The following is an 11,076-nucleotide window of genomic DNA, read 5'->3' as shown; positions in this document are numbered from 1 at the left end:
AAACCGCTGATCGAATTTAAGCAATTCAGAGATTCAGTCGCTTAGGGACTGAACTTCCAGTTTTGGGTTTTTACGTCATGAGAACTTTAAAATTGTAAATAAAAAATATTGGAATCTGATAAAAAAAAGACGTCCAATATAGTTTATAGTACAGCGCGGGGAGCTCGTGCCGACCGTCACGATATATACACGGAAACTTCCAGAAAAGCTTTTGTAAACATATTTTTGAAACGCAATTGAACGCCTACGACCTAGAAAAAAGCCAGCGTAATAAAGCTAATCCAAAAATATTTATTTTTAAAACAACAAACAGGTTTTGGTTCGCTGTCAAGTTATAGATTCATGCTTATATTTATTTGACAGCTTTTTTCGATATATGAGGGATTTCTAAAATTCATAAATTTAAATTTCGAGAGTATTAAAAAATGTTTGTGTTATTTCTCAGGGCTCCCGATATCGTAATTCAAAAACACAACTGATAAGATAGCAGAAGAATTGCGAGAAGAAGCGAAGAAGAGAGTTGGTAGTTCGCTCGCCGTCTCTCGCTCTCGGCGCCACTGTTCCCACTTAAAATAAGCTTTTGTACTGGGCGCCGACGATCGAAGGCGGCGAGTGTTAAGTAGTCGAACCTACAGTGTTCTCGCAAGTAGACGCGTTAAAACAGAAACCGAAACTGAGACCCGTAAATGTGACTAAGCCCGTGCATGTACTTAATAATATAATATTGCCATTGTTGTTGTAGCTATATTTAATACCAAGTGACGTCGAAACAACGGCCAATAGCAATCCGTTCAAGTGCTTTTAACCTCGTCCCATATTGTTGCTGTCTGACGAAGCGTGTTTGTGAGTGCCTGCCTACCGAAATTACCAACGAGCATAAAGCAAGAGAGGAGGACGATGTCCACCAACCTGCAAAAGGTAAAAGTTTAAAAATTGCAGGCGTCGCTTAAACATTTTCTTCCTAGCGTTTTGCAAGTGTGTAATTTGCCAACTTCGTGCAAAGACCGCTGTTGTTGTTTTAAGCTTTTCTTACTCAGATCGTCACTGTTTACTGGAGAGTTTGAACTTATTATTGTCATTATTGTTATTAATAATTTGGCAGTTCAGAATAACGCTTTTAATTTTATTAAAATCGAAAAACGATATCACCGTAGGAACTATCGAATACTTGAGCTGCAATTCATCATAGCTTCAACATTTTTAAACATATACGCAAGTAAATCATAGGGTGTATGAACTTCAGCTCGCCGAAGTCTGCTTCCTTTCTTGTTTCGATATGAAAACGGGATTGTACGACATCACATTGTTATTCTTCAAGATTTGTGGTTTTTCTTATAAGTTTTAATGAGCTCCTTCTTTTATAGTTCATTGACTTGTTATCATTTAACCATCACCTACACATCTTTTTGTTGTTTCTGACTAAATCTCTCATTCCATCTAGAGTTCTTGCGATCCCTGGGCTGATTCGCAATCGCACAGAAAGTTTTCTTATCGGCCCTCGTGGATCACTTCTTCGTAAATGGGCAATGACTCCGACCATTATTTCCTCTTATCAGTAATTAAGCTTATAGTCATTTTGTATATTTCTTTTTTGAATCGCGTGTGGGCTCACCCGGTTTTCAAAAGAGAATTCTGGCCAGTCTAGATTATATGTCCGAGTGAATTTGACAACATTGTTGCGGTTATATAGCTACCATTAAAGTCACGTGTTTTGTGTGTCATTGCGCAGTTACCATCTCAATTGCAGTCTGATAGATTATTTTCCAACAATTTATACCCGTTTCTCATAGGGTAATTTACGTTGAAAATTGTGTAACAGTTAGACGGTAGCTTGTAAGATGTTATATTTGGGGTTTATTTTCTTGATCTACCCGTCCGTGTAAGCGTCCAGAAATCTCACTGTTTTTGGTCGGTACTTATTCGTTTAATATCTACCGACATTTTCAAAATCAAAAGAGTAACAAGTGCCGGCAGATAAATGTGCCTTACCGCCAGATGGCGCCTTATCTTTATTATTTGCCACGCTGTTGCGACATCTGATTTAGGCATATGGATTAATATTTAAGTTGCTTAACAAATGAAGGAGTATCTGAAAGTCTGGACATTTTTGTTTTTATCTACTCATCCTAATGTAATCCCTTGTTCTGATTATCCTGAACTTTTTGGTTTTAATACCCGTTACTCGTAGAATACAATATCGTTGAAAAGTATGAAACAGGTAGAAGGATATATTCTTGATCAGCCTTGTCCGTCTGTTTGTCTGTCCGTATGAAGAGATTTGGGACTTGGCATACAGATTTTAGTAGGTCCTTCGCAGCGTAAGTGGAGCCACGCCCACTCTAACGCGTAAAAATTGTCAATTGTATGTACTGCCACTCTGAGACATTTTAGACTGTAGGTGTTGGACTCTGTGTGTGTGTTTTTCAGTCATATATATCGGTAACACAAAAGTGATCAAAATCAAGCTTACATCTTAGAAGTAATGTGGTTTTAAAGTGCTCTGCCGCACCTCTGCTGCCCCACAAAACGAAAGAACTGCAAGCGGTGCTGCACGCTCTTAGCTTCTAGAGTTTTCTATGCTGTTCGACAGACGGCGCCACCTAAACTTCGACTGTTTTGTAGGGGGAATACTTAGTTTGAAGCTTGTGGCTGAGTAACAGGTATCTAATAATCGGGAACCTCGAGAATAGGGTTTTCTCTTGTTTTTTTTTTTAAATATAGCGTAAGTGGGAAATTTTTTGATGTTTAAAAAGTGCTTGCCTACACAAATAAATAAACAAGTTCAGATGTAAATCACTCTATTTGTACGTATGGGCTTTAAATCTCATTAGCACCACTTTAACGTTCATTGTTAAGTTCAAATTGACTTTGTTTTCACTAGCATTCTGGTTTCTTATCACGATACGATACGATTTGATTTACACGGATCTCCATTTCAAGCCCTACATTTAGGGTATCATTAAATAATATAATAATTAATATTAACACCATTAACCGATTATTGTGTTAACTTGATGGCAATTAGATAAGATCTAACAATTAACAAGTGCTCATAAATCATGCAATAAAATCACGTGTAATCCCTAATATATATATATATATATTATAGAATGTTGATTTATTCGAAAGTAAGGTAATTTTATACCTACTTTATGGGCGTAACTTTGCTACAAACATAAAAATAAATTATCTTCCTAGATTCTTTTAAATTGCTTTAGAAAACCTTGTTTTTAATAGAAGAGACGTATATGACGTGTGCGGTCCAAAGTCAATACCGTTTAGTAAAAGCTAAGTTTGCAAAATCTAATCAATTGAATTTTTTTTTTGGTAATCTGGCTTATCATTTAAGAAATGACCTACATAGTGCAGCCGCCTGTGCGTAAAATATTTTGCATTTACAAAGTTGCACGTTTTTTTCTTATTTTGATTTAAATATTTATTGAATCAATCAAAAATTTTTGATAAGGATTTAGTACCTTGGTTTCACACTTAACGCTCAATTTATGATATGGTTAAGATTGATAACTTTGAATACATCGTTATCATTATATAATAGTTTGCTGATAAGTACGCAACATTTCATGGTGACGATAAGACTCAGTAACTTATAAAGTTTATTAGCCATTTATGAAAAATAGTTTTGGTTGTCGTGTAGATCCCATTTGTAAATTTTTGTATTTTTGAAATGAAATAATGTTATATTTCGAGGGGCAGATTGCCAATCTGGCCACATCTGCGTTTTCCAGAAAGGGGGGTTTGAACCTCAATAACAGGCGAATGGATTCATGTTTTCGAAATTTTAACAACATTTTCATACAATTTTTAAATTTTTAATTTTTCTGAAAACGCGAATTTGGCCAGATTCATATTGAGAACAGCGAAATCTATTACAAAACTTTCCTTTCGATCAACTCTTTTTTATCGCAGATATTTACTCGATTATTTATTATAGGTTTTTCCTTCTTCAGAGGAAGGAAATGGGTTTATTTTAAACGGCATCGGGAATATGGACAATCAAAACTGGACAAACATGATAAGAATGTGTGTGTTTGTGCGTATTGCTGTAAATTTTGGGTGGAAAATTTTCATGCGTATCATGAAGGTTGCGTGGAAAATTCCACGGACTATGCGAACGCTGCTGCTGCTTCTGTCAATGTATGGCTTTTAGTTTTGAAAACATAATAAAAATGTGTGTACTTAAACCGTTTTATATTGTACGTTCCAAACACTTAAATAATATTACATTTTTATTAAATGGCAATGGGCAACCTACAACGTTTGCATTTTTGGAAAGTACGTTTAGAAGCTCAAATTTAAACATATAGCTGTTTGTTTTCTAAAAAAATGACTTACAAAATAAAAACAAAAAATTAAGTAGACATGTAATTGTAAAATGTTTTTGAATCAATGAATCAAGCATACATATGCACCTTACGGGACTACTGGCGAGTCGGCGTCCAGTTTGATCGGATAAATCGCAGTAATTAAATGTACTTGACCATGTCAACGCCACCATAGGCCTGAACATACATACATAGAACTGTAGATTACTAGCAGGTGTGTGGATAAGTATTAATCTTATCTGTAAAATGCTTCTAACGGAGTGTTGTGAAAAAATTACAGGCAATTCTAGCCTTCAAATCGGACACGTTTACCCACTCTTTTTACCTGCCATCGCCGACGAACATCTGTTGGAAATCTCAGCGAGCGAAATCTTTTTCGATTTCTACCTAGGCGTCTATGAGGTGGACATATGTTTACAGTTCCAATCGTTCGGCGGGGGTGGCGCCCTCGGTTCATAGTGGTGGTGGTGGTGGTGCACAGCTACTACAGCCGCCGAGAGAGCGAGAGCGGTGCGGTTCGGATAGTATTTGTATGTCGGCTACCCCTGTGCCTTGGTCTTGCAACAATGAGTCAGTTTGTTTTTGTACGACCAGCTGGGCACTACTTATCGCTTAGAGCTGAGCCCGACCGCAAGACTTCCTGTGTGCCTTCGCTTCTTGTTTTTACATTTATATAACACGATTTACATTATACACACATTAATATTTGCATACACTGCGCGTAGCATGAGACACCGAAATCGTAGGAACAGTAAAGCACTGAAACGTCGCCAACAGCAGGATAATATAGATCAAAACTGTTGTTTGAGCAAACGTTGCAACTATGATAATATTTGGCAACATTTTAAGCGCAATGTAAGCCCATGTTTAAATATTAAATATTTCTTTCCAAATTTCATGATATGATTTAACTTGAAAACTATCGAATTGTGTAAATTGCAGTAATTTTCTTTTATTGTCTGGTGATATTTAATCAATATGTTTTATATTGCTTGTTTGCGCCTCTAATTGCATTTCCATTTTCGTACCTGCAGTGTTTTTGTTATTTTTAGTACCAAGGCAATTTGTTTTGTCGATTTCTCGCGTGCCCTCAGTTGTTTCTCTCCTTGTAATTCTCTTTCATGCCGATTTCTCTTTGGCATTAAAAGATTCTTTCCTCAAACCACCCATCACCTTCTCTATTATTTTCAGGCCACCCCTGAGGAAATTCGCCAAGCGGCCGCTCGCATTTGCCGGGACTATCTAACCGGACGTTGGAAAGTGGTTTCTCCAGAGAATTTGGTGGTCAAGCGCGTAAGGTAAGAAGACCTTACAGATTTAAGTTTTTTTAAGTTAACTAACTCTTAAAAAATTAAAAAAATATAATTGAATTCAGAACAACCATTAAATGCCAAAGACGTATTTAACCTTTTTGAAATATTAAATTATTCATTTTCCAATCCCGTATATATCAATTAAAAGAAAATGTTATTTTTGTTTTTGAAACTTTCTTTCTGCGTACAAAGACAGTCAAGAAAACGGAGTTTCGTGAAAACCTGTTTGTTTTCAAATTTCAATTAATTTAAGTTATTTGTAAAAAATGTACTTGTACGTTCGAAGTCACATTTCAACAATTTTCAATTTAAAAATTAGGAGTCGCACTACAAATTTATAACCACTTTTTGCTTGCAGTGGAGGTTTGTCAAACTTCTTGTATTACGTAAGCCTTCCCGACTTTGATGACTTCGATGAGCTGGAGGAACAACAACAGCAGCAGGCAAATGTCAACATCAGCAAAGACGTCATAGCCACCGCAACTTTGTCCAATAATAGCCCCGTTTACACATGCGACCATGCAGAGGAGGCCAGGCCGGTAGGCGTGACATCGTTGGCTCCGGAATTGGCAAGTAATGAAGACGACGATGATGACGACGCAGCAACTATCGCCAAACAGGCGCACAAGCGTCAGCGGTTCGACAGCGATAGCCGCGACTCGAGTTTGATGAAGCGATTGCACGCCCCAAAACAAGAACCCCGTGAGGTAGGTCATTCCCTGCAGAGCCTGGCTCCTTAGCTAGAACCTAATTCTTTGGCCTTGATCTTAAATTACAGGTCCTGCTGCGCATCTATGGACAGTCCCACGGCGATCACGCGCTGGACAGCATGATCACAGAGTCGGTGGTGTTTGCGTTGCTCAGTGAGCGGAACTTTGGACCCAAGCTGCACGGAATCTTTCCCGGGGGACGCATTGAGCAATATATTCCTGTATGTCGAGCCTTTTACCGTAGATTAGTTGGCAAGAATATTATATAGGAGAATATTCATTTATTCTGCTCTAAATTAATATTTGGTTAAATATGAATATGGCAAGGATTTTGTTCTCTAACCTTATGCCCGTACAACTTATGTTAGTTTTGCTATTTATGTCAAGATATAATTATTCGGACTTATACATTTTTTTTTAATACGGCAGCATTAGCAGTCCTTTTATGGATACATATATTCTTAGCCAGCAGAGAGTCAATCTAGGCATGTCTGTCTGTCCGTGCGTCTGTTTCAAGGCAAACTAGTTGTAAATAGTATAAAGGTTAAATAAAACATGCTCAAAGCTCTTCTTTCTGTTGGAAGACGACTATTTTGAGGATCAATGTTTTTTCCCATGGGTATCCACCCGGTTTTGTAACCGTTATCCTTTACCGGTAAAGCCAAGTTAAAGCCCAAACCGAAAGCGAAACCGAAATAAATTGTTTTGCCTAACCGAAACTGTAACCGAAATATATAGCAACCGTTTTAACCGTAACCGATACCTAAACATTTGTACCGGTTCTGCTTAAGCGTCTTCTTAAATAAACATGAGTCGTAAAACGTTTTAACAAATTAATATGTAAGATCCTGCAAATGCTTTCCTTTTAAGGATTTTTTCCACAATACACATCAATACAAAACAAGAAAGAAAGCAAACTTCGGCAAGCCGAAGTTCATATACCGTTGTAGCTATTGCAAGAATTAATAATTTTTGAAAGCATTAATATTATGATTTACTTGCGTATATGTTTAAAAACATTGAAGCTATGATGATTTGCAGCTCAATTATTTGATAGTTATTTTATATATTTTTATTATTTCTATGGGAGCTATATGATATAGTCGTCCGATTTCGATAAAATTTAAACAATTCTGAAATATTTAACCATTGCTATATGTCGAAGAACTAAAAAAAATTAAAAAACAGCAAAGATATAATTTTTTTTCATTTATTTTTCCGATTGTTTCAATGGGACTTATATACTATAGTCGTCCGATTTTGATGAAATTTAAACCGTAATTCGGAAATATTTTACCTATTACTTAATGTCGAAGAACTAAACAAAAAATTAAAAAACAGCAAAGTTATAATTTTTTTCATTTATTTTTCCGATTGTTCCTATGGGAGTTATATGCTATAGTCGTCCGATCCGGGTTATATACTACCTGCAATAGAAAGACAACTTTTGGGAAAGTTTCATGCAGATAGCTTTAAAACTGAGAGACTAGTTTGCGTAGAAACGGACGGACAAACGGACAGACGGACGGACAGACGGACATGGCTAGATCGACTCTAATAGTGATGCTGATCAAGAATATATATACTTTATAGGGTCGGAATCGTCTCTCTCACTGCGTTGCAAACTTCTGACTGAAATTATAAAACCCTCTGCAAGGGTATAAAAAGAAGCATAAAAAAATGTTCAGATGTGTCGTAAGGTTAATAATAATAACTTGGTTGTACAATGTTGCTAATATGCAAATATGTAAATGAACTCCAAGCTTCTTGAAACTTCAAACATTCTACGTTCAAAAATCTTTCTCGCTTTAATCATTAAATTTTTGCATTAATAGAAAGTTTTAATGTGTTGTTGTTACCAGTTCAATACTGGTGGTCGTTTTTGTTGCGTAACCGCTACAGAAATACAAAATTTGACCAAATACTAAAACCGTTATCGAAATAGTTATATTGGTTGTAACCATTAATAGTAACCCAAACCTATAAATGATTCGGTTTTAATCCCTGGATTTTCCTCTCGAAAAGTGTATTATTAGGCCGTCTAACTTAATAATATTAAGTTAATATCCGTAAAAAGTTTAATCAAAGCGATTACTTAAAACGATTCACTTGTAGCAAAACTTATTTCTCTCTCTTGCAATTTAGGAAGCATTTTCGAATGAAGTTTATCGCAAGAGACACACTTATAAAGGTACCACAAAAATTATTTGATCATGTATGGACTTCAGGTTGAAATAGATTATCATTTTGACGACCATTAATACAACAAATTTAATAAAATTTATTGAAACCTTTTATTCAGGCACGTTCCCTAACCACTGCGGAATTGGGAGAGCAACGCATATTAATGAAAGTGGCTGAGAAAATGGGCGAAATTCACAGCCTGAATATTCCCATGTCGAAGGAACCGGATTGGATATGGAACTGTATGCAGCGTTGGGTGACTGGCCTGGAAAACATTGTGAAAGGCAATGTCGAATCGAAACCAAAATCTTCAGTACTGGAGAAGCAAATGGAATTGATGCGCACCTTCGATTACGTGCAGGAGATCGCATGGATGAGATCGGTGATCGATGAAGGCGAATATCCAGTTGTGTTTTGCCACAATGATCTCCAGGAGGGAAACATACTGCTGCGTCAGCCGACGGTTGGACAAAACGAACGCACGCCGCGGGAGTCAATAAGTAGTCTTAGGTGGGTTAAATAACAGGAAATTATAACTCGAGTTTATTCATAAAAGTCTCTTACATACACTAGTTGTATACCATCTTATATTCGTTTTATACTATTTATCCTAAGATCTCCTAAATTTTGTAATTTTTTTTTTTAGAATATATTTAATGGTTTTTAGTTAGATTTTATGAAATTTCTGAAAATGTGATGATTTTATTCAGCAGCAGTAATATCAACGTGAGTTTCTTAAGTTTGATAGAAAAGGTTGACATAAGAATAGCCTAAAAATGAACTTTTTTGCAATTTGTATTATATTTAATTAATATAATATACAATATAATCATCGTTTAGTGAACTGCTTTTAATCCACTTTCACGTTAAATGACATAAATATTTTATATACTTTACAGATCCAATTTCGACGAAACTTTGGGCGATAGCCTTGATGGCAACAGCAACATCTCGGAACCGGAGACATCGTAAGTTCATCTCGATAATTCGAGAAATAAGTAAACTGCTAACCCGTTGTTTTGTTGTGGCCTGCTAACCAGTAACTACTTGCCATTGGCCCATTAGTCGTAAGTCTCTGCTTGCCAGACCCATATAAAACTACCTACAATTCTAGATGGCCCCAATTCGCTGCGGTCGTGATTTGAGTTTAAAAAGTGTGTGCTGGTCAAATATATTTGTTGGCCAAAGCAAAACAAAATACAGGTTATTCATGACATTCAGTTGGAGCGGTGTATATTTAGTGCTAACTATTACCATAATCTCTTCGTTCTACACAGTAAATCGCACAGCATTTCGCCAACGCCTTGTCCAGAGTTGGACACAACGAACGACTCAGCGCTCGATGCCAGCTTTACTACCGATAATGAGCCGGATCTTATTATCATAGACTTTGAGTACTGTGCTTACAACTATCGTGGCTATGATCTTGCCAATCACTTCATTGAATGGACCTTCGACTATACCAATCCGCAATTTCCTTACTTTTACCACAATCCCAGCAATTGTGCGACTGTTCAGCAGCGGCGCGACTTTATTGTAAACTATCTAAAGAAGAAACACGATGAAGAGAACTACAATCCCACTGGCCAGGAGTTGGACAAGGTGGATGCCGAGATCCAGTTCTTTATAATGCTGTCGCATCTGTTCTGGAGCCTATGGTCCGTGGTCAATGCCACCTCGGCTATTGAGTTTGGATATTGGGTGAGTATATAGTAAGCTTAGAAATACATTTCGAAGGAGAATCTTTTTTATCTTGATATAAACATAAAAGTGATGTGCTAACAATAATTTTTGTGTACTTTTTGTTCATTTTTCAGGAGTATAATGATGCTCGAATTGTCGAATACCAAAAGCTAAAGGCAGCCTATCTGGCAAAATGAGGCTAATCGAAAATCAAGGGTCAAATATCAATAATCTTTACTTAAATCGAATTAGAACCGTAATTAAGTGGCCTTAAATATTAAAGTCCCAAGCTCCCCGCCCGTCATTGCCCCCTTTTAGAAATAACTTTGTACGGCACTTTACCCAGTTTGCTAGCAACGAGGTTATTACACTACTTCAATATTTCACAAGGAAAAGGGAAACCGTTCAAAAAGACTTACTTATTTTTGTATGGAAAAATTAGCTATTTAGAATTGATAAAGCTGATATTAAAAGTCATAATAACAATTATTGCTGTGATTATTGCGTGAGACAGATGACAGATAAAGCGACAACAACATTTTATATAGCCTGTGAAATGGGACGGAATTTTCCCTCACCCATCAGATTCGATCGAAAGTATTAGAGACAGTACCCAGCACATCCTTAAATATTATAATATACGCAGGATAATTTTTCCATTATGCATTACATCTTTAGCAAAACACAATCTTTGTTACTTTCGAATTTATTACTTATTCGAATTTTTTTTTTTAACTCCAAAAATTACTTTCGTATATAAGTATTATTTTGCATTCAATCACGAGTCCACTTCTTCTATACACTAAAAGCTTAGTCAAAATTCCTAACGAAGCTCTTTTCTAC

The 11,076-nt window shown here is 36.4% G+C and overlaps 1 protein-coding gene across 4 annotated transcripts; it reads left to right on the top strand.

Annotated features, from left to right (window-relative positions):
• Window positions 1-523: 523 nt before the first annotated feature.
• On the top strand, window positions 524-10,722 carry LOC128253422 (choline/ethanolamine kinase). Of its 4 annotated transcripts, XM_052981800.1 has the most exons (9): window positions 524-682; window positions 743-918; window positions 5,535-5,641; window positions 6,015-6,363; window positions 6,435-6,587; window positions 8,669-9,060; window positions 9,450-9,518; window positions 9,828-10,251; window positions 10,368-10,722. In XM_052981800.1, exons 2-9 carry the CDS (start codon window positions 898-900, stop codon window positions 10,428-10,430), a joined length of 1,578 nt encoding a protein of 525 aa, XP_052837760.1. In that variant the 5' UTR covers window positions 524-682; window positions 743-897; the 3' UTR covers window positions 10,431-10,722. The 4 variants fall into 4 exon arrangements, 3 of the variants coding, with proteins under 3 accessions (XP_052837760.1, XP_052837759.1, XP_052837758.1); XM_052981799.1 differs by having other exon boundaries at window positions 613-918; XR_008267449.1 differs by lacking the exons at window positions 524-682; window positions 743-918; window positions 10,368-10,722 and adding exons at window positions 4,909-5,198; window positions 9,665-9,753 and having other exon boundaries at window positions 9,828-9,961.
• The last annotated feature ends 354 nt before the right edge of the window (window positions 10,723-11,076 follow it).

This window comes from Drosophila gunungcola (genome assembly GCF_025200985.1).
Source record: "Drosophila gunungcola strain Sukarami chromosome 2L unlocalized genomic scaffold, Dgunungcola_SK_2 000008F, whole genome shotgun sequence".
NCBI lineage: Eukaryota > Metazoa > Arthropoda > Insecta > Diptera > Drosophilidae > Drosophila > Drosophila gunungcola.
This window is presented reverse-complemented; position numbering and strand designations above follow the sequence as displayed.

Coding starts and splice junctions, on each gene's coding strand:
- LOC128253422 (XM_052981798.1), top strand. CDS start 5,070: ATGAGACACCGAAATCGTAGGAACAGTAAAGCACTGAAACGTCGCCAA. Junction 6,588..8,668: donor GCATTGAGCAATATATTCCT/GTATGTCGAGCC, acceptor CCTTTTATTCAG/GCACGTTCCCTAACCACTGC. Junction 9,519..9,827: donor ATCTCGGAACCGGAGACATC/GTAAGTTCATCT, acceptor CGTTCTACACAG/TAAATCGCACAGCATTTCGC.